Here is a 24,657-nt window from a genome sequence, read left to right as displayed (position 1 = left end):
CCTCAAATTTTACAATTTCCCGACTTTTCGAAAGATTTTACTTTAACCACTGATGCTTCATCCTTCGCATGTGGTGCAGTTTTGTCTCAAAACCACAATGGAAAAGATCTACCTATAGCATTTGCTAGTAGAACTTTTACAAAAGGTGAAGAGAACAAAGCTGTAATTGAAAAAGAATTAGCTGCTATACACTGGTCTATAAATTACTTTAAATCATATTTATATGGACGTAAATTCAAAATTAGAACAGACCACAGACCATTAGTTTATTTCTTTGGAATGAAAAATCCAACTTCTAAACTAACCAGAATCCGATTGGATCTTGAAGAATTCGATTTTACAATTGAATATATGGCAGGAAAAGAAAAAATAGTCGCTGATGCTTTATCACGAATAAAGTTGAATTCAGATGATTTAAAATCCATGTTCGTTTCAACTAGAAGCATGGTCAAAGAACAAGACAACCCAAACCCAAATCAAACAGTCACCTTGCAGCCTGATCAACTCAAGATGTATGACTCGTTGTCAAATGAGGAGGTTAGAGGTATTCCAAAGCTTGAAATCGAAGTTATAAAAAGAAACAAGAAATTCGTACAATGTGTAGTATATATTATGAATAAAAACTACAAGAAGTCTCTTCTATTAGTAGGAGAGTACAGAATTTGTCTCCAAGAACCTGTCGCATTAGAGTACATGGTTCGAGATATTGAAATAGCTGCTGAAAATAAAGGGTCTACCACAAAAGGCCGAATCACAAAAGGCCGAATCACATAAGGCCGAATCACAAAAGGCCGAAAGCACAAAAGGCCGAAACATACAAAAGGCCGAATCACAGAAGGCCGAATCACAGAAGGCCGAATCACAGAAGGCCGAATCACAAAAGGCCGAATCACAAAAGGCCGAATCACAAAAGGCCGAATCACAAAAGGCCGAATCACAGAAGGCCGAATCACAAAAGGCCGAATCACGGAAGGCCGAAATTTTAAAATAAATTTTAGTGAAAGCCACAAAACTAATAGAACAAAAAGCCGTTCCTTGATTAGGTAATGTTTAGCGATCTTCTATGGTGTTCTAGTACTATAAAATTCTTCACTCACTGGGAATTTTGTCCTTGATAATATCAATAGTGATAAAAACATAAAATAATACCTAATACATAATAAGTACAATGTAGCTTCAATGTAGTAATAAATGAAATAAAATCAATTTTCTATACTTGACAAGGTTTTGAAGACAATCAATGAGTGAAAGAACTACCTATTAGAAAAGCCACATCAGCTAAGGCTATACATATACAAATGTTGGTCATAGGGTCATGGCGAGCATTCGGTATGTATGTCTATGACTGATTCTTATCTAATAGGGGCACTAGAAGACCACGCGGACAACTTCGAAACAAACTATTTTTATACATCGGTCTTACGATCCGAAAGGCTCAGCTATGCTGCAAAGTCATTTTAAAAGCTATTCATTACTACTGTTTAATTGTTTATAATTCTAACAAAACTACATAATTAACTCATTACTAATCACTATTCCTATATTCTCTTTTTCTCTCCTTCTTATCTGTTGCATGATTATGATCATCACTAATATAATGCATGAGCATGCACAATAAGAATAATTTCAGGATTGAAAGCAGTACATGGATACCTGGATAGAATAGCTTCGAAAAGGGTGCTCAAAATATAATATTTCTGATCAGGGAAGTATTATTATAAAGGGTATGTATTTTTTTTCCATTATTAACACTTAGATCACACAAACAAATGAACTAATAATATCAAATATTTTTATATAAATCAGCATCGTCAATCAGTGCAAAAACAGATAAAGTTTGTAAAGTTATCACCATCGATTGAATTGCGCTCTGTATAGTAATTTTCAATCAGTATCAAAATCTCCTAAAGCGTCACATTGTGCCATCAGCAGCCCTTAGCATCACTCTCATATTGTTATTATTTTGTTGTTTATAAAATTTCTAGAAAGCGATCAGCATATTCTTTCTTACTTGTATAATGGCCGATCTATTTGGAATTTTAATAAGTCAAATCTAACTTCAAAACTCAAATTAAATTGCTTTCAGCACATTTACATTTTGCAGCATTAATCGCATTACCGTGTCAAGCCTTCTCCATTCCCTATACCCTACCCCAACCCTTCTTATCCTTTCCGATGGTGTTCAAGTGGTCCGCATAGACTATTACGGCCATTACCTATCCCTTCCCCCGGCTTTGGACTGACTTGCGCTCTCATTGCCCCACCAAACGCTGCAAAATGAAAATGAAAATGAAAATGAAAACTAAAGAAAAATCTTTTTTTCTCCTCTTTGTTTGTACCTTAAAATTTAATGCAATTACATGTAGAGTTGTGTTTGATCTTCCAACCTTGACGCTTGCTCCTGTGGGGCGAGCGACGAGGGCAGAATCAAACATGTCGCGCGTCGGTCGCATAATGAAATGAAGAAGCGCCGCGGATCGTTGGTAGTGTTTGATCTATTGCTCGCGTTGCTTGCTCTTGCGTGGGCGAGTGATGAACACTTGTTCGGGGTACAATACGATTATTGAATTATATCGAGAATCCGATTAGGCGTGATTATATCATGGATCGCATCACCAATCACTCTTGACTCCCAGATCTTAACCTTATCCCACTAATCCAATAGGTATACTCGGTCTCTAGTAGCAACGGTTGTCTAACTAACATTCCTTCCCTTCCCCGATGACCCTGGCCGGCGCCGTTATTGACTTTCAAATTTTGAGCTCTCGATTTGTGCACATAGAAGAATGGTAAGCTAATCCCAAGCCCCAGTCGTTAATTCCCTGTGCAAGTTCGATTGTTCTGGTCAATCACGGAGTAGCAACTACGAATTGTAAGGTCATCTATGCTCATGCTCATGCTCATAAAATTCAATGCAATTACATGTAGTTTTTAACATAAATCTGATTGTTAAAACCAAGTGAACCTATTCGAATAAGAAAAGAAAGTTATGATTACACTCAACATATATTTTACCTAAAAATCTGCCTAAAACCCCCTTTCATGAGTCTGTTTGCCTGTAACTAAATCCAATAAATTAATTTGCTTATAGAAGTTAGAAGAATATGTTTAAAAAGAAATATAAGTATCTGATTACACTCAAAATATATCTACCCTAGAAACTACGTTAACCTTTCAGTCGTCGCGCGGTTTGCTACAGCCAGAACCACCACGCTGATGCCGTGTACGATAAGCGAGGTTTTTCCACCAATGTTGTACAACTTACAACAGCGCGACGACTGAAGTGTTAAACCCTGTTTAATAAACACATTTGTCTGTGAATAAAAATTTGAACCGATAGTTAGTTATTTTCTCTACATGAAATTGATTGAGAAATTAAATTAATTAACTCATTACGCGTGGTAAAGATGGACAAATTATGAGTGAAATTATGAAAAAAAACCACATGATCGGCTGGGATTTGAACCCAGGACTCTTGTATGCTAGACGAGCGCTTTACCAACTAAGCTACCAAGACACTTGGTGACCCAATAACTGAATTGTTTACCAGTTTAGAATTCAAATCCCTACAGACCACGCGGACCCCTTTCATAACCCATATCCATCCATCTCATTTTACTACATTGCTTAGCATACATCTTCATTTGACTTTTGCAATCAATTTTATATCGAAAAAATACACATGCGATTGCTTTGAATTTTAAGCTACAGGTGAAAAAGGGGATTTCTTTTGTTTTTAGGTAATATAAATTTTGAGTGTTTCAAAAAATGTATATCTCAATAAAAAAAAATAACATGACTTCTAAAATGAATTTGATGAAGAAAAAACTACATATTATCGCTTTAAATTTTGATTTACAGGCAAACGGGACCAAGAAATAGGGTATACCCCCTTATAACTCATATCTTACTATGTGCAATATTATTTTTCCCTGGAAGCTATTATGTTAAGCAATTAAATGGCAAAAAAAAATCAAAAATCGGTTTGTTCATTGTAAAGTTATGTTTTTTTTTGAAAATATTGAATATTGAACATAAATGGAAGCCCCTTTTATCTGTTCCTCCTAGCTACGACCATGTTTAGTATTTTTCTATTAAGGCCGCACGGGACGTCATCATAATCACCCTATCCATTTCAAGAAGCAAATCCCAAGAACCACTGCATATATCGATGCAAAAATGTATCACTATGATTCTATATATGTTGTGCACAACCCGATAAATTTTCAGCTTCATCGGTTCACTAAAACTCGAGATTTGCTTCCAAAAAGTTTGATGATTATTGTTAGAGTGAGACGAGAGATAGGGAAAATAACACGGTCTCCCGTGTCCCCTTAAAGATCAATACTAGAAGTATCGAATCGTGAAACAAAATGAAAAATTGATTCCGTAGCGGCACAGAAATATTTTTTTTTTGTAGGTTTGGTAAACATTCTCCATTTGCCTTGTGACGACTCTGTTTGATATTTTCCCTGCAATGCTGGTCTCGAATATTTCCAACGGTGAAATAAAATTACAATACTTTTGTCTGATGGCTAAGATATGAGCTCTGAACCATGGTAACGCTGTTTTTTCAGGAAGACATATTTACCCTTCTTTTAAGACTTTTTGCACCTTGCTACGACTATGTAGAATATTTTTATTTATAATTTAAAGAGTAAATGAGTCATAAATGTGAAAGAAGAGTCGAAATCGAGCTCACCTTCGAAGTTCTTCCTAAAGTTTATCTTTAGATTCTTTCAACAAATCTTTCAGAATTTTTTTCGGGAATTGTTCCAGGATTGCTTGAAAAATTCGCATCAAAGTTTTGGAAAATGTATAATGAATTTTTTTTGGATAATTTCGACTTAAATTGATTTTGGAGAACATTACTAAATTCCTGTCAACAATTGCAAAAATTACAATTCAAACTGTGTCGAGAGCACAACGAGCAGCAACGGAACGAGTTTAGCCGGAGGTGGAATTCTCAGAGATAGTAGAGGTCACAGGAGCTTCAAATTGATCAGTCTCACAATAGTAATTTTACTAAACAATTCACGCACTTTTATTCAAACAAATATCACTATATTACACTAATTCAACATAACTTTATTTCAACTTATTCTCAAAATAATTTCATTAATTAACTTTAAAGATTTTTTTGGTGTGTTCAACGATTCACTTCTTGTGATGTCGCCGAGATGGAGCTTTGCGGCAAGAAAGAGAACGATATTTGTTGCTAGTTCTCCTTTTATAGAAGAGTGTCCTGGAAGATGGTTGAACGCCATAATAAACTTAAATCCTCTTTTGAGATTTTATCGCTGTAGACGAAGTTAATTGCACTGTTGACGTATAGGCTTGCGCGCTACTTCTCCTTTTCGTGTCAAGCAGAGCATACACGAACAAACTGAATGTCAAAAGTACATTTGGTCGAATGGACATTTGGTCTAAGAGAATAAAATTGCTTCATGAAGTATATAACATTTGGTCGAAAGGACACTTAGACGAAAATTTAGTTGAATGGGGATTTTTCAGATTATTTTACATATGAACATTTTGACGTTAATTATGTCATTGAATAAGTTGAAAGCATGTATGGTAGGTGCTAATGTGATTGTGTCATTGGAAAATAGGACAAAATGTATAGTAGGTACTATTACCGGGAGTTATATATGCTAGAACAACATTATATTGTGCAAGAAATCCGCATTGGTGTAATAGTATTCCTTGAACAAACTTTAAGCATTTGATATGTTACGAGCGATAGGATTTCATTTGATTACCCGGACTCACCCTCAATATTGACCCCTTGCATTGTTGCCAACACATAATGCTTCTTTTTCCGGCTAATTCGGCAGATTGAATGCATCGTGACAAACTGATCTCAAATGGAACTAAGTCAACTTTCGTCACCCAAGTCGACCTCACGTGCAACATATAATAAATTGATTCTCTTGTTGGATTATTTTCGACTGAAATTATCATCTTTTATCAATCGAAGCCATCAACTCTGCTAAGCATTTTTTTTAAAGAATGTAATTTAGCTCGAAGTCACAACAACAATTCACCATAAATAGGAGACCGTATCCTACAGCCGGAACGTTTGATGCATACCAAAAATGGCTTTTTTACGTATAAAAGTGCATTAATGTAGACAATTCAATGTGACCAAGTTGTTCTATGTTCAACCGTATGAGGTCTGGTCCCCACATATCAAATTCTTGCCCGCGGTCGTACGCTGATACTAATAAAAGTTCCGAACATTCACACTGGGAGTTGTCGTCGGATGAAGATCGGCCGTTATATATAAAGAACGATTTTATTTTGAATGAATAATACTTTCATCTTACTGAGCAACGAAGATATTTAGAAGGTTTTTGTTAAAGTATGATGATATTTTCAATGAATAATAAATTCAACATATCATTATGTTTCCAACGTCGAGCAATAAACAGACATGATTACTTTTGAACTCCTTCCTGTTTTCAAATCCAAAAATTACTGGTCTTTCGACCAAACATCCTAAAGCCCTCTTTTTTATAGGTTACAGGATAACTAACACCTCTCTCATAAATAAACTAAACTTCTCAAGAAGTTCCATCAGAATCTTCTTTAGAAATTATCCTTGAAAACTATCAGAATTCCTTCCTTGACTTCTGGATATCCTAGAATTCTACTAGAAAGCATATATGAATTGCACATGAACTATTTATAAGGAAATGATTAAATGAAGATCCTTGAAAATATTTTAAAAATATACCCGTCCCCCCTCAGTAATTTTGCTAAATGTTTCTCTACTGATTCCTTTAACGCTATGTTAATTTCAAGAACAAAAGTATTCCTGGTGGTTTCCAACAAACTTACTATGTAGATTTGAAGGAAGGCTGCCATCAAACGTAGCAGACATAAGAAATATCATCTTATGTCTTATATCTCCAAAAACCTTGAAGTCCGATGCCCATATTGATATGGTTCCGGACATGAACGAAATTGACCACTTCTCCCGGGGTTCTTCGAACCTACTATAGAGTGGTCATTAGAGTGGTTCAAAAAATCGTTTTTGCTCCACACCGCTCATTCGATTCTAGATCAAATTCTGAGTGTCCTCCCAAAATTTGAGGTTATTTGAATGGAAACTGAGACTGCACAAACCCTTTAAAGTTTATAGAGTAAAGTGGGGCAAAAGTTCGAGTGGGGTAAGAGTTTCTTTTTAAGATTTCCAGCTCAATTCAAAACAAAACTTATAAATGTCATGGTGGTTCGAATGCTATTCAAGTAAGAAACTTTCAATCCAAATATCATCAAAATCGATTGAGATTTGGAAAAGTTATGACTATTTGTTGTTGTTCGACGTGAATATTGTAATTTTTGGTCAAACTTTCGTTGCATGGAACCAATTGAAGATAAAATCTTTTTCAATATTTTATGTGAGGGCGTTTCTAGGCCTATCATAAGGTTGCTTTGAGGTGTATAAGTTTTTGCATAGATGCTTGAAAACAATTTTTGGCCCATAATGGGGCAAAAGTTCGAATCAGCGGGGCAAAAGTTCGACTCATGTATAAAATCACGGAAAAATTTTCAAATTGCCTAAAATCCACGTATTATCTTCAAACTCAGTTAAATTTGTCTGATCGTGTGAAAATTGTCACCAAAATTTTTCATTTCCACATAGTTTTGTGAAAAACTGCTATTTTTGAGTTTATTACAATAAACCCGATTTTGGGCAATTTTTTGATGAAAATTTAGTGTGTATTTTTCGTCAAACTTAAGTTTACGCCTGGTGTAAAGTATGCCTATCATAAAAATATCGATATTTTGTGTTTTAGCCAGCGAACTTTTGCCCCACACTAGATTCGAACTCTTGCCCCACCGGTGGGGCAAAAGTTCGAATAAGACAATTAATTTTGAAACTGTTATAACTAAACATGGATAAATATTTTGACACAAGTTTGTTCAGCAAAATTATAGCCAATACGTTGAAGATTCAATTTATGGTATTTGTTTTGTTTCAACTGCTATTGTTTTCCTGGAAACTTTGATTATACCACTAAGGTCGAACTTTTGCCCCACCTTACTCTATGGGAATTACTATGAGAAAAGTGACCAACTCATTCAATCGGTCATAGTCTTTGCCCATGTGCTTTTGGGGATTAGAACTACGTTGATACTGTGAGATACATTCATCAGCTACAACTTTGCCGAAGACCGTTTTCAAATCGGACGCCCCAGTAATTAGTTATTGATTTTTGAATGAGTTGTAAAACTTTGGCTATAATTACTGGGCTGTTCTGCACGCATCACATGGATATATGCAGTAAAACATAGTACACACCAAATTTTTAGTTAGCCTTCCAGCAAAATGAATTGCTGAAAGGACCTCAGCAATTCAAGTTTTACTGATAATTCAGTAAAGCAAATTTTATTTGCTGGATATTCAGTAAACTGATAGTTTACTGAAACAATCAGCAAGACATCTGTCAAAAAGGTGGTTCGTTTTTTCTCTCTCTCTGAAAAGAAGGTTCTTTCATCCACAACGGACGATCGTGAGTATAAAAAATCATCAAAATAAAGATAAATAATATAGGTAAAAACAATTGCTTCTGTTTTTCAGGCATTGTTTTAGATATAAAGCGTTTTTCGACACATCGAAGGACAAATCGGATTATTTTTTAATTGCCGGGTGTTGCGCTAAATATTCACTCCCCGTTGTCCGGCACATCATTTCCACAAAATGAGATGGGCGATTCGAAGCAGATTAATATGGATGAATTATAACGGCATGCTAGAGTTATAGAAGAACATTTTTCGCAATAAATATCCAGTTGGAAATGAAAACGTAAAGTATTTTATTAATGAAACCGAATTGACTGATTACTAGTAGTCCAGCAAACAGTGTTTATATTCAAATTACTGGTTAACCAGCAAACGGGCTGAGCCATCGGGCCTGTGTATTTCTGAATGTTTAGTAAAAGAGCTGTCATTTTCTGACGATTCGGTTTGCTGAACGATCAGCAAATTTTATATTGCTGGATGGATTGCTGGAAATACAGCACAAAAAAAATCAGCAAAAATTTTGCTGGTTACCAGCAATAAAAATTTGGTGTGTAACCATGATTCGTGCATGCTATCTTTCGCGCCAGGTGTGGCAATGTTGCCTGTTCAGAAGATAAACGATCACTGCTGAAGAATTTGTAACAAGGTATAAATCAACCACTGGTCATAGCAGCCGGTGGTTCTGAAAATGCTTCCGGAAGCCTCAGTTTCATAATTCTTGTTGTTTGTTACCTACGTTCTGAACATGTTTTGAATTGGCCACATCCCCCGGGAAAGTTTGCAAACAAATGACCATCCTGCAGTTAAAAAAAACTGCGGAGGGTTCTCAAATAATTCGGAGGATTCGAAAAAATAAGACAGATCTCCGGAATACGATTGGCGTGATGCTGGGCTGCCGTTCCGAACAACGAATCAAGAAAACATGACGATATTTACGATAAAATACAAATTTTCATTGCATTTAAAAATGTTGCCAAAAATGGACCTATTCAATACAAAATAAAAATAATGTTTCTACAGTTAGATTTTCGAACTCACTTAGCAGAGGTGAAAACCTGAATAACTAAACATGCTGTTGGTTTAATAGACTCAAGAATCATAAAAACTGAAATTTTCAACTGAAATAATTTGACAATGCCAAGTTAAGTTTTTAAGTTACTCATCAATCCCTTGGTTTGTTCGTTGGTTTGTCCTTGTCATACATAACAAAAGTTGTTTTTTTTTTATGCTAGTTTATGAGAAAATTACAGTTATTATTGTCAGATATTTGAACTTTCAATGTACCCAAATCAGGTTCAATTATCAGTAGCGTAACCAGAACTTGGTTAGGGGGAATGGGGTTTGCAAACTGGAAGGTAACGCTTTTTAAGAAGGTATTTTTTTAATATAATAAAATCAAGTTGAAGAATAGAAGGATATTTCCTGTTTTAACACGCATAGTGATAATGAATTGAAAAATATAACAATACTTTAGTGCGATACCATTCAAACGTTTTCCTTCTGTGTTGTTCGTTAGAAATGTTTTAAATATTTCAGAGAGTAACCTTGCTTTCATTGTGAAGATTTCATTGCTAATTATGTGTCAAAATCTCAATAGCAAATTTTCAATAGGACGATTTATTATTGTTTTTTGCTGATATTCCCTACTGGGACGCTCAGGCAAGCATGGGAAACATTCACTCGAATATTGCGTTTCTCTCGCCCACTTCCACAAGCAGTCAAGAGCGAGATTGCCGTTTCTCCAACCAAGCGGAGTGTTTCAATTTCCAATGCGCTTTCTTCTTGTTCGCCGAGCGACAAGTTAGACAAAAACGGCGAATGATTCACTACCGACTCCTTGCCATAATTTGTCTATCTTTACCACACGTAATGAGTTAATATTTTTAATAACCATGCAGATTGGACTACCAAACGGCTCAATATAAGTGTCAATTTAAAATTTTAAAATTTATTTTTTGAATATGAATTTTTGCATAAATGAAATGTGATTTACGATCAACGAAAAAAAAACTAGAAAACTTCTAAATTGGCTCAATGGCTAAATTCTGATCCGATTGTAAGACTTTTGATACTTTGGATGCTGCATAAGTTAGCTGTTGAAAAGTTCACAATATATATGAACATTTGTTAGACATTTCACAAAAAGCCTTCAGTTTATATATCAAAAGGTAAGAAAATTATGTAGTATCTTCAAATACTGTACCGAAAATAGTACACTTCGACCTTTTTTTATACAACATTATTATATTCAAACAGTTAGTTGAAATATTATTTTAACGTTTAGTCAAACACAAAATATACGTTAAAAATGTTAATCTTGAAAATTGTTAAAAATATTTAAGTCTCCAGCGCTTAAGATATGAGCCAGTGGCCTATTGGGCCACACTGTAAATCGATCCACTCTGTATTACGTATCGTACGACTTCAGAGATGGAAGTATGGAACGGTCAGGACTGCCTCAATATTCCCTCTATTAAATGTAATCTGCAGAAAACCCATTAAATAACATTTAGTTAATGCATTAGACAGCAGGCTCATTCCCTAGACCAACAAGCACGTGAATCAATATTCTACTCCAGCCTCCAGAAACGCGATAGGCAGGCACAAGTGTGGACGTGCAAATCCAATATAATGGTTTTTTGGCGGTCCTGCTAATTCACCTACCGTTTTGTTGCCCAGGTTCTTCACCCGGCAGCTGAGGTACGCCGACTTTCCGACCAGGGCCGTCACGTTGTGTGGCGTCGTATCGTCAAAGTAGGGTTCGTCCCACTTGCTGACCGAGCCGATACCCACACCGGTTGACTCGGGCAGGACCCCGCTGTTGGCCACCGGACTCGATGAGGACACAGACTGTGGGTTACCTCCGGACGAGGCCGCTGCTGCCGCCACGTACGCACTCAGCTGATGGGACGAACTGCTCGCCTCCAGTGGCAGTGATTTATGGCCATCGATTGGGTGGTTCTGCTGGATGCCACAACTGGTGATATCTGTAATTGGAGCACAGATGGAAGGGAAAATTGATTTCAGAAAATGTTTCGCTAGCATGTTTGGCTGGTTTAGGAAACTGAACGATGGGGAAACGTTGCACACTGGATCAGAATCCGGAAATCGTGCGTTTATTTTAGTTTTCGATGCATCTCATGAGTTTCATTCTAAAATAAGAGTATAAATTATCTAGCCACCTAGCAGCGCAGTATGAAAATCTTTTTTTACATAATACCGTCGATGGGGGTGACAATGGGTCTAGGGGGTGAGATTGGGTCAAAACGGAAAAATATGTTTTGTGAAATATTTCAGCTAATAACGCTGATATTACTAAAATTAATAATTCATATGTTAGGGAACATATTATTACACATAATTCATAACAATATACATTTTTAGAAATAGTAGTTTTTGTGTACTACATCAATAAACTTGCATGTTGAAACTAGATAAAATTTACAACATTAAATTTCTCCTGTACAAAGTATCACGCATGTACTCTAGCCTCTATCGTTGTATTAGTAGAATGTTGAAAGTCTTTTCATTACACATCACAGGTATTTTCCGGAATTTGTTTGATTTTCCCACAAAAAAAAAATCATTTTTTTCGGTACGATGTCTAAAACATTGAAAATGGGAGTGAGATTGGGTCAAGCAAGAACGATAGTAAATGAAATTCCAAGTCCACTTTTTTGACATTTTACGGTGCCGGGTGTTCTCTTTTTTCATTAAGATGTGTTTATTCTTTCTAAATACAGCATCTCTGAAACATCAAACAAGTCTACTTGAGTATTCCGTGCATTGAATAACAATACAACGCATTTTGACAACTTCTCAAACCAGCAACTGTGTTTCGTGCGCAGCAACATCGTACATTTTTATTAAAAGGGTGTTTTTTTCTAAATTTGATTATTTATCACTGTTTTCATATTATAGAAACATCTCACGGAAGTACAAATGAGTTGGATCGCTGAAATACTGGGATTATGACGTCAACTTCTGCCTGAAATTTATTGATCGTGGAATGTCGCACCGAAATTTAACTATTTGCGAAGGTTTAAAATAATCACTGTTTCAGTACACCTTTGGGGAAACTGAATGGGCTTTATAGCAATGGGGATGAGACTTTGAAGACAATTTGAGGGAAAAACCAAGAAAATTTATGTAAACTTGACGATAAATGTTGGGTTTCCATATTTTTTCTCATAGTTCTTCAATTTTCAGTATAATCTTTCTTTTAAGTGGGTTTATCATATTTGTGAAACATCTTAGATATCTTTTTGTCTTGTTTGCATCGTTTTTTGTCAATATTTTTCAGTTGTGAATGATTTTGAAATCATATTCTCAAAAACAAGTTATTTCAATTACAGTGACCCAGTGTCACCCCCTCTATGGGGTGACATTGGGTCATTTTTCATTCACTTGTGGTGCCGCTGTGAATAAATATTTGCCTTTAATTTTTTGAACAGTTGTTAATGTACCATCAAAGTACAAATACACCAAATTTGAAGTTTATTGGAGTTAAATTGCGATAGTTATTTAAAAAATAAATCGCACATATCCCTTTTTGACCCATTGTCACCCCCAACGACGGTACTCTCAAATCGGGTTACTGCTTCCAGTGGAGTTGAAGATAATGCTAATAACATTTTGTTCTGCTCAGACACCGACTTTGTACAAAAGTTTGTTCACGAGTTATAGATAACTTTGTATAAAATAACTCAAAACAAGATTTTTCAGATTTTTTTTTTTTTTTTGATATTGATTATGGCAAAAAGTTTATTCTAAAAAGTTGATATATTGCATGAGTATGGGCATGATTGACCACCGCATTTACTACAAAGTTATTGCAAGAACAGCTGTTCTTACACAGGGAAACAACAGACGCTACTCGGGGTCAGTAGCCACCGTAATGTACAAGTACTTGTGCTTTTATCATCATTATACAAATGCTGGTCAATTAGAAGGCAATATTGATGAGTTACTTACTTAACCTTCCGTCAGTCGCTCAAAAAAAAGTTACACCAGCGGTCGCATCGTGTACTGAGTACACGCGGAGCAATTTTGATTGACAATCTAAAGCTAGGCAAGATAGAGTATTGATGTCTTCGGCAAATTTCTTCAGTGCAACGGTACCAATCGGTCAATGGACAAATGAAACTTTGAAAACATCTTCACTCTTCAGTGGCCATCGGAATGTGTCCCGGGGGAACCGATGAAGTGGACATTTCGCAATGCAACATCTCGAACACAAATATCTCAGGATCTAGATTTTTTGGCAAGATGGTGTCTTCAGCAAAGTTGTTCAGTAAATCAAGGACTAACATGTGATAGGCTGCTTGTTTCGGAATTCTGTCACCAATTGGCGCTAGTGAGCATGTAATTTTTTAAACACGGATATCTCAGGATCCTGATTACCTAGAAAGATGCGGTCTTCAACAAAGTTGTTTAGTAGGTCAAGAACTATCATATCATAGGCCATCTAACATGAAATTCTGCCATCAGATGGCGCTAGTGAGCATGCAATATTTCAATCACGAATATCTCATGATCCCGATTTTTTAGAAATATGGTGTTTTTGGCAATGTTGTTCAATAGTTCAAGGAGTAATATGTGATGATCTATTTAATTCGGAATTCTTTCACCAGATGACGCTAGTGAGTATGACATTTTTTGAACACAGATATCTCAGGATCCCGATTACCTAGAAAGTTGACGTCTTCGGCAAAAGTATTGAGTACGTCAAGGTCTAGCATGTGCGCTAGTGAGCATGCTGTATATTGATCGCGGCTATCTCAGGATAGCAGTATCATACCGAAATACCGTAAGGTGGGTCTGGGGAGATAAGGGTCTGAGGCCAAGGGTTATATCGATGCACTGTACACCACTTGAGCAATTCAACAAGAATTGCTTAAGTACAGTGCATCGGCTGGTTTTAGTGGGTCGTCGTTGGTGCGGCAACCCCATACTGCCTGAGTTACCTTCTCAGGCGTTTGTTTGCAGATTTCCCTCAGGATTCTCAGGATAGCGATATTATAGCAAGATGGTGTCTTCAGCAAAGCTGTTTAGTAGATCAAGGACGCAGATATCTTTGAATCCTGATTCCTAAAAAAAATGATCCTGGGATATCCTCATTACTAAGAAATATTACATATTCGGCAAAGTTGTTCATTAGATAGAAGCCTAAATGGGAAGGACCTCAAGTTTTAAAAATCATCCAACAGGTGGCGCTAGTAAGCATGCACTGAGACGAGACTCGCGAAGATGGTCTTCTTTTTCTGTGATTGCTGAGTTTTTTTCTTATTCCATTTTGTGTTTATACCAATTATGCGCAAGCCGTTCAAACTTTCACATGAACCTCTCAGCAAAAAATGATTGAGTTTGCATCACATCGAATCATAAATCGCCGTTTGAGTGAAATTTCATGCCAGCAAACGTAGCAGACATTAGAAATAATTAATCTTCTGCTTAGATTTATCAGCAAATTTGGAAAAAACTGCTCCGCTGACTGAGGTTTTTAATAATAGTTTAATTTGTACACAATACTTTTCACTTTTTCAGCCACGAAAATGGTGGGCTGCATTTGACGTTTTGTGAGAGGGGAATCTGGGCTGCATATGACGTTGATATTTTTCCTCTTCGCGAGTCTCTCTCAGAGCATGCATATTTATGATTAATTATATATGAAGATCCCGATTACATCGAAAGATAAGGTTTCGGATAAACGGTTCTTTAAATCAAGTACAAATTTGTGATGGGCCTCACTTGGTTCGGAATTCTTCCGCTAGATGGTGATACTGAGTATGCTGTATTTCCAACCCAAATATCTAGGATCGTGATGGGATAATCATGAAAATGATGTCTTCAAAAAAGTTGTTTATTCTGTCCAAGGCTAAAGTATGTTTAACATGTTATAATCCGTTTGATTCGAAATTATGCTACCAAACGGCGCTATTCAGCATGAAAATTTTATAAGTAAATAATTCAGAATCTTAACTACAGTCAAATTTCCAGTAGATATTTAAGGGATCATCGACTAATAGAAGGGGGGTTTGCTTTTGCTTTTGCTTTTGCTTCTGCAAACCTTGAGCGTCTGTACTCCATGTTTGGAGCGGCTCACAACAGCGTCTGTTCCCCATGTCAGGGGCGGCTGATCATCGTCCGAGTGCCAGAGAAGGACTCTAAGCTAAACTGCGCACTATGGTCCTCCAAACATTTAGGGGGAATGGTCCTCCGGAAATCTAGGGGGTTGGTGTCAGGCCCTGCAAGCCAGCCGTAAAAAAATCAAGCAACAAATAATCAACGAGATAATACGAACCGGGACAATCGGCGAAGATCACAGCGACGTAAAGGGACTAGCGATTGGAAACTCGGTACGTGGAACTGTAAATCTCTCAACTTCATCGGGAGCACACGCATACTCGCCGACGTGCTGAAGGACCGTGGATTCGGCATCGCAGCGTTGCAGGAAGTCTGTTGGAAGGGATCAATGACGTGCGAACGTTTAGAGGTAACCATACCATCTACCAGAGCTGCGGCAATACACATGAGCTGGGAACAGCTTTTATAGTGATGGGTGATATGCAGAGGCGCGTGATCGGGTGGTGGCCGATCAATAAGAGAATGTGCAAGTTGAGGATCAAAGCCCGGTTCTTAAACTTCAGCATAATAAACGTGCACAGCCCTCACTCCGGAAGCACTGATGATGATAAAGACGCTTTTTACGCGCAGCTTGAACGCGAGTACGACAGTTGCCCAAGCCACGACGTCAAAATCATCATAGGAGATCTAAACGCTCAGGTTGGCCAGGAGGAGGAATTCAGACCGACGATTGGAAAGTTCAGCGTCCACCGGCTGACGAACGAAAACGGCCTACGACTAATTGATTTTGCCGCCTCCAAGAATATGGCCATTCGTAGCACCTACTTCCAGCACAGCCTTCCATACCGATACACCTGGAGATCACCACAGCAGACAGAATCGCAAATCGACCACGTTCTGATTGATGGTCGGCACTTCTCCGACATTATCGACGTCAGGACCTATCGTGGCGCTAACATCGACTCCGACCACTATCTGGTAATGGTCAAACTGCGCCCAAAACTCTCCGTCGTTAACAATGTACGGTACCGACGGCCACCCCGGTATGACCTAGAGCGGCTCAAGTAACCGGATGTCGCAGTGGCATACGCGCAGCAACTCGAGGCTGCATTACCGGAAGAGGGTGAGCTGGACGAAGCCCCTCTTGAGGACTGCTGGAGAACAGTAAAAGCAGCCATCAACGATGCAGCTGAGAGCAACGTCGGGTACGTGGGACGGAGTCGACGGAACAATTGGTTCGACGAGGAGTGCCAGGAGGTTTTGAAGGAGAAGAATGCAGCGCGGGCGGTCATGCTGCAGCAAGGGACCTGGCAGAACGTTGAACGCTATAAACGGAAACGGCTACAGCAGACCCGTCTCTTTCGGGAGAAAAAACGCCGCCTGGAGGAGACGGAGTGCGAGGAGATGGAACAGCTGTGCCGGTCTCAGGAAACGCGTAGGTTCTATCAGAAGCTCAACGCATCCCGCAACGGCTTCGCGCCGCGAGCCGAGATGTGCAGGGATTAGGATGGGAGCATTCTGACGGACGAGCGTGAGGTGATCGAAAGGTGGAAGCAGCACTTCGACGAGCACCTGAATGGTGCTGAGAGCACAGGCAATGAAGGACGGGACAACGGAGGAAATGCCTTCGTCAGTACTGCGGAAGATGGAAACCAACCAGCCCCCACTTTGAGGGAGGTTAAGGATGCCATTCACCAGCTCAAGAACAATAAAGCTGCTGGTAAGGATGGTATCGGAGCTGATAGGCACAATCTGGGAAACAGAACAGCTACCGGAGGAGTGGAAGGAAGGGGTAATCTGCCCCATCTACAAGAAAGGCGACAAGTTAGATTGTGAGAACTTTCCAGCGATCACCATTCTAAATGCGGCCTACAAAGTATTATCCCAGATCATCTACCGTCGTCTGTCACCCGTAGTAAACGAGTTCTTTTTTTCGGCAATGCAGTCTTAGGAGCAATTAAAACGATAAAATTTTGTTCTATGCCCGACGTTTCAATGGTCTATGCCATCTTTCTCAAGGGTTCTATTAACGAATTGAAAACAAATTTATACATTAAAAAGGTCACAAAGATGTACAAACAAGAAATGAAAAACTTACAGAAAAAGGTCGTTCTTCGTCAGGTGGGACGTTATACACATTCAATATCGTCAAAGTTTTACAAAATGCCATCAATTTTCTACAATTTAACAATTATATAAACAATCAAACGTACAAAAGACAATTCAAAAAAATTACTTACTATTGATTTAATCGAAAAAAAAACTAACAGGAATTTTTTTTATATGGTGGGTCACTGCTCTAACTAATTCGTCACTTACTCTCTAATCAACAGTCATTTTGTATTTACATATAAAAGTTTGAATAGAATGTTGTGTGAAAGTTATGTATGTTTATATTCTCTATTGGGCGTCGTTATCAGTAGTATTAGTGTTGTTCATTATTTGTCTATCGATATTGTTTGTTTTTGTTTTTTGATTTTAGTGTGTGTAAAATGCCTGCATATGTTGTACTAAGGCTGTCGCAATCGCTTCGCTTGTTGACCGTCTTGTCTGTGGTAATTATATGACACATTTCCAAGATAGGGAGAGCAGAGAATCGTCGATGGCAATCAAGTATCTCTGTTTTCTCTAAAGCGAAGCGGTGTTTGTTATCGGCTGTATGCTGTAGGAGAGCTGTTCTCTCTTTTAATCTGCCGAGTTCATAGCTGTTGAACTCGGCAGATTAAAAGAGAGAACAGCTCTCCTACAGCATACAGCCGATAACAAACACCGCTTCGCTTTAGAGAAAACAGAGATACTTGATTGCCATCGACGATTCTCTGCTCTCCCTATCTTGGAAATGTGTCATATAATTACCACAGACAAGACGGTCAACAAGCGAAGCGATTGCGACAGTCTTAGTACAACATATGCAGGCATTTTACACACACTAAAATCAAAAATCAAAACAAACAATATCGATAGACAAATAATGAACAACACTAATACTACTGATAACGACGCCCAATAGAGAATATAAACATACATAACTTTCACACAACATTCTATTCAAACTTTTATATGTAAATACAAAATGACTGTTGATTAGAGAGTAAGTGACGAATTAGTTAGAGCTGTGACCCACCATATAAAAAATTTTCCTGTTAGTTTTTTTTTCGATTAAATTAATAGTAAGTAATTTTTTTGAATTGTCTTTTGTACGTTTGATTGTTTATATAATTGTTAAATTGTAGAAAATTGATGGCATTTTGTAAAACTTTGACGATATTGAATGTGTATAACGTCCCACCTGACGAAGAACGACCTTTTTCTGTAAGTTTTTCATTTCTTGTTTGTACATCTTTGTGACCTTTTTAATGTATAAATTTGTTTTCAATTCGTTAATAGAACCCTTGAGAAAGATGGCATAGACCATTGAAACGTCGGGCATAGAACAAAATTTTATCGTTTTAATTGCTCCTAAGACTGCATTGCCGAAAAAATCCCCCAGTGCGAAACATACCAGTCGAAAGCATCAAAAGGGTAAACGAGTTCGTGGGAAGTTATCAAGCCGGCTTCGTTGACGGCCGATCGACAACGGACCAGATCTTTACTGTACGGCAAATCCTCCAAAAATGTCGTGAATACCAGGTCCCAACGCATCACCTTTTCATCGATTTCAAGGCGGCATACGACAGTATCGACCGCGTAGAGCTATGAAAAATCATGGACGAGAACAGCTTTCCCGGGAAGCTCACGAGACTGATAAGAGCGACAATGGAAGGTGTGCAAAATTGTGCGAAGGTTTCAGGCGAACACTCCAGTTCGTTTGGATCCCACCGGGGACTACGACAAGGTGATGGACTTTCGTGCCTGTTGTTCAATATTGCGCTAGAAGGTGTTATGCGGAGAGCCGGGCTTAACAGCCGGGGTACGATTTTTACGAGATCCAATCAATTTGTTTGCTTCGCGGATGATATGGACATCGTCAGCCGAACATTCGAAAAGGTGGCAGACCTGTACACCCGCCTGAAACGCGAGGCAGCAAAAGTTGGACTGGTGGTGAATGCGTCCAAAACAAAGTACATGCTAGCTGGTGGGGCCGAGCGCGACAGGGCTCGCCTAGGTAGCGATAGACGGGGATACGTTCGAGGTGGTCGACGAGTTCATCTACCTTGGATCCTTGATGACGGCTGACAATAACGTTAGCCGTGAAATACGGAGGCGCATCATCAGTGGAAGTCGGGCCTACTATGGCCTCCAGAAGAAGCTGCGGTCAAAAAAGATTCACGCCCGCACCAAATGTACCATGTACAAAACGCTCATAAGGCCGGTAGTCCTCTACGGGCATGAAATGTGGACGATGCTCGAGGAGGACCTGCAAGCACTTGGAGTCTTCGAATGTCGGGTGCTTAGGACGATCTTCGGCGGTGTGCAGGAGAACGGTGTGTGGCGGCGAAGGATGAACCACGAGCTCGCCCTACGGCGAACCCAGTATCCAGAAGGTGGCCAAAGCTGGAAGGATACGATGGGCAGGGCATGTTGCAAGAATGCCGGACAGCAACCCTGCAAAGATGGTATTCGCTTCGGATCCGGTTGGTACAAGAAGGCGTGGAGCGCAGCGAGCTAGGTGGGCGGATCAAGTGCGTTTCGATTTGGCGAGCGTGGGGCAGAACCGAGGATGGAGAGATGCGGCCACGAACCGAGTATTGTGGCGTGAAACTGTTGATTCAGTGTTATCTGTGTAGATGTTAACTAAATAAATGAAAATTAAATGAATGACGACTAATGGAAATATTGAGTCATGGAACAGATATGCTTTGAAAAGCTGATTGAAGGGTGCATCATAGTAACCATGATTTTTGTTTTTGTTTCAAGTATGGTTTCATGAAACGATATCGAGCTATGGAACATCGATTCATGGAGATTTGACAGTATTTAGAAATATGGCGTTTTCTGTTCTCTTTACAAATTTGTCCTCCTTTTCATTTTAACATATTTTTCTTTTATAGAATCACTATCCGAGTTGAGTTTTCGTTGAGTTTAGTACATGATATTGAAGACGGGCTTACAATGGAGATCAAAATACGCGTATCTGTCAAAGGATACACACTCTATTGGAATTAAATGATACAGTACTAAATTCGGCTTTCATTCACTTCAAGGTATTCTACTACACTACAGTGGGGATTCGTTCGTTGGGGGTCCGCTACATGGAATGACTCGATGGTTGGATGTTCGCTGGTTGGAAAATATTCCAACTAAAAAGCACTCAAATGTCAACCGAAAATGTCGAACTGACTTTGACGTCTGAGTACCGTCGCATTGCAGTCTCCATATATAGAACAAATGCGTATGTATATGTGCGTTTCGTGACGATTTGCTCTCCAGATGTGTTAGTGTGGAGCATATTCACCAGCTGTCAGTTGTTCCAACTAACGGATCGGATTCACTAGATGGAAGGCAGTCGTGTTCCAACCAGCGAATCCCCGCTGTACTTGAAATTTAAGATTATAAAGAAAGTAGGGTTTATCCACAGAATTTGTTAATATAGAGAAGCGCGAATACTGGAATCAAAGAACTGTCAAACGCGGTTCCAATCGAGCAATAGGTCTTTTCACGAGATGTTTCAAATAAACTAATTCGGAAGGTCTTTGACAGTCTTGTATGGAAATGACGATTCCGTGTATACACCAGTCCTCCACGGATAGAAACGAATGGAAACACGGACCTGTCTCGTGAAAAGGCCTATCTAATGGGCGGCAGAAAGCTGTTACATAAAAACAATTGGGTGTGAGTTAGTGCAAAGCAATATGAAAGTGACGTCATCGGCTAGCTCGGTCTATTATGGCAACTCACAGGATGACCCGCGCACTACAACGATTCACCTCGAATGTGATAGAAGAGTGCATGGTGACGTCACGAATAATTCCCCTACTCTGTCCCTTTCTCATCACGCTCAATTGACTGTCCTGCTCTTTGACATTCACTGCTGGAATTGTTTCGATTTTTTATATGTCATTGACATTCACTGCTGGAATTGTTGACATATTTTTATATGGAGTTTTGAGGTTATGTCAGACGTGCAACGATCTATTGTTATTGCCTGTGTTGTTTATAAATAAATTCAAAATGCTCTCAGCGCTTCTCTAGTATAATCACATTCTTTGGGTTTATCATTTTAGTCAACGCTCCATGATTGCTCTGATAATTGAAGCGATGATCGACTCATGGTATTATCGCTTTATGTACAGTAATACCTTGGAAAGCTGTTGTTGGGAATAATTACAATGACTCATGGAGGTTTCACAATATACCAGTGCAGAGAAAGTTCAATGTTATTTATGTTGTTATAAACCGAAGCATGTTGAAATTAAACGATCTTTTCATGACTCATTTTTGTAGTCATATTATTTAAACAATAAAATAGAAAATCATCCTTCAACATTGATTTTATTATACACTTTGTTCTTTATTGATGCTATATCATAACAAATTTAGGAAACACTTTGGCATGGTGTCGAAAACGAATCTTACCAAAATCTAACAGTAATTATGTTGTGAAAAATTCGGTTAGCCGGCATTTCGGTAGATTATGTTCCGAGATTCGATATTTTAAATTACCGAATTCTCAGCTCTTGGGTTCTTGGCGAAATGTTTCGCTGAGGTCGGAGACCTAATATAAGTGTGTATGGATCTTCATTCACCTGTATATCGCGTAGATATAGTGCGTCTTATGTGAGGAGAATTGCTTTGCGTTTTACGAAGTCTTTTCACGCTAACATAATCAATGTATTCATCAGAAGTTTGATTAATAGGCTAAATATAAAAATAAGATTGATCAATTTGAATCTAGATTTTGAACGATAATGAACCTTATATCCCTTGTATTATTTTGTGCTTGCCTATCAATTCACTGGTAGCGAAATATTTTAATATTTGACAAAACGTGCACTGATTGCCTAAATGATCAGAATCATAAGATGTTCAGAAAATAAAATGCTCACTTTCGCCGGGTTACATTATTCCAAATATAATTGCCATAACATGTCAGCACTTGCTTACTGAATTACTTTGAAGAAGACGTCAACTTTAAAATGATCGGGAACTCGAGATTCTGCATTAGAAAATTTTGAATTGGGACCTCTTGCGTAGCCTGATGGAAGTACATCTAGCATCCCATTGTATTTTACATTGAATGTGGAAGAATTTTGAGTACATTTTACCCCTTACACGTTGGCCCGTGATATACAGAATAACTTGATCAAAGACGTCATCTTTTTAATCTAATTTTATTTTCAAAATGAGAAATACAAATATGTTTGAAAATCCAATCTCCCGCATCTTCCTTATCATCCGTACCATAAAAATAGTGTTCTATGAAATTTTTAACTTTTTCGGTGGTGCTTTAAAGGTGGCCCAAAGACAATGTAGGTTTATATGGAAATAACTATGGAAAATTTTTGAGAAACACACTTAATCGTAGAATTTCATTTCGGTAAACTTAAACGACGAATGCAGTCGGTATTATTCATATTTTTACTGAAATCTCGTTCATATTTGACAGATGAACGACATTGACAGATGCAAATTAACGAAAATCGGTAGTTTACATAAATTACTAAGACTCGGTAATCTGTTTTGCCACAAAAATCAGCAAACATATTTTTTACTTAATTTCGGCAAAACGCATCTGTCAAAATCGTAAAAACAGAGCTGCAGATATCAACATGTGCTCGGATTGTATTGAAACGATCTTCGGAAGAGCGCTTACATGTAAGTATGAACATAATGTATTGTATTATGGCATATAACTTTGCCTATAAATTAATCATTCATTCGATTCAGCAATAATTAAAACGTTTTTTTTACATTTTTAGGAATATTCCTTGGATCTTCTACTCTTCACAATGAAAGTGCGCAGCGAAAATGGTCGTGTCGTTACTCGGTATTTGCTTCAAACGGAAAAGCCCAACATTCCTCATATTAAATAAAAAGTGAGATGTGTACAATGGCGGCGTTAAATATTTTTTTTACTCAATAAAACATTTAGTTCCAATAAATTTGTTTTTATTATTTAAAATTATGTGTTGCTTTTTCTTCTTGTTTTTCTTCCAATCGAAAAATAATCATTTGCCGAATTTTGGTAAAAGTGTGCCGAGATTTTCGGCAATGGATTACCGATCTCTTCGTCGAATTTTGACAGCTGGGTTGATTTAACATTTTACAGCACGATCGGCACTTTGAACTTTTACCGAGATTTTCGCCGAAATCTCAGCTGTTGGGTTCTCGGCGATTATTTTTACCGACCTCGGCAAAACATATTAAGTGTGAATGTTCCAGACACGTTAGTACTGTAATGTAAGTACACATTTATCATCCCATAGTGAAAACTCATTCTTCAAACCCTAATGAAGGATGTTGCTGAACAAAAAATCCCTTTTGAGCTAAATTGTTTGGGAATTTCTTTTTAATGTTTGCAGGGCTATAATCCCGTATGAAGCTAAATAAAAGCAAACAAACTCATGAATATCTCTTCTCCTATCCGTTGGAGTGAATTTATCTCTTCAGCAAATTATTTTATTATAGTTTGAAGAATGAGTTATTACTATGTGATGATTGTTGTTTGTACTAACAATCTAGTATTAACGTGTTTGGAACATTTTTTTAAAATTTCTCCATAGTAATTTGCATATAAACCTACATCGTCTTTTGGCCGCCTTTTAATTACCACCTAGAAAACTGAAAATTTCACAGAACATTATATGTATGGTAATTATAGTAACGAACATATACGAGATTGTATTTTCAAACTTTTTTATATTATAAACTGCTCTAATAATCATTAACACCGTGTTGTGGAAAAATTGCGAATCTAACGTCACATCACATGTTTAGTCCTTGATCTACTTTACAGCTTGCCCCGATCAAAATACAGCATGCTTACAAGCGCCATCTGGTAGTAGAATTTCAAGTTGGGTGGCCTATCACATGGCATATCACCTACTCAACACTTTTGTTGAAGACGTCAACTTTCTAAGTAATCGGGATCCTGAGATA

The 24,657-nt window shown here is 37.9% G+C and overlaps 1 protein-coding gene across 1 annotated transcript in view; it reads right to left on the bottom strand.

Moving 5' to 3' along the window:
• The window catches only part of LOC110678170, a 241,508-nt gene that overhangs the window by 53,323 nt on the left and 163,528 nt on the right, over positions 1-24,657 (bottom strand). The window contains exon 2 of the mRNA XM_021850793.1: positions 11,197-11,519. Within this exon, the coding sequence (XP_021706485.1) occupies positions 11,197-11,519 (323 nt within the window). The remainder of the gene's footprint in view (positions 1-11,196; positions 11,520-24,657) is intronic.

Source organism: Aedes aegypti, chromosome 3 (assembly GCF_002204515.2).
Source record: "Aedes aegypti strain LVP_AGWG chromosome 3, AaegL5.0 Primary Assembly, whole genome shotgun sequence".
Lineage (NCBI taxonomy): Eukaryota > Metazoa > Arthropoda > Insecta > Diptera > Culicidae > Aedes > Aedes aegypti.
The sequence above is the reverse complement of the archived record's forward strand: the minus strand, read 5'-3'. Positions and strand labels throughout refer to the sequence as shown.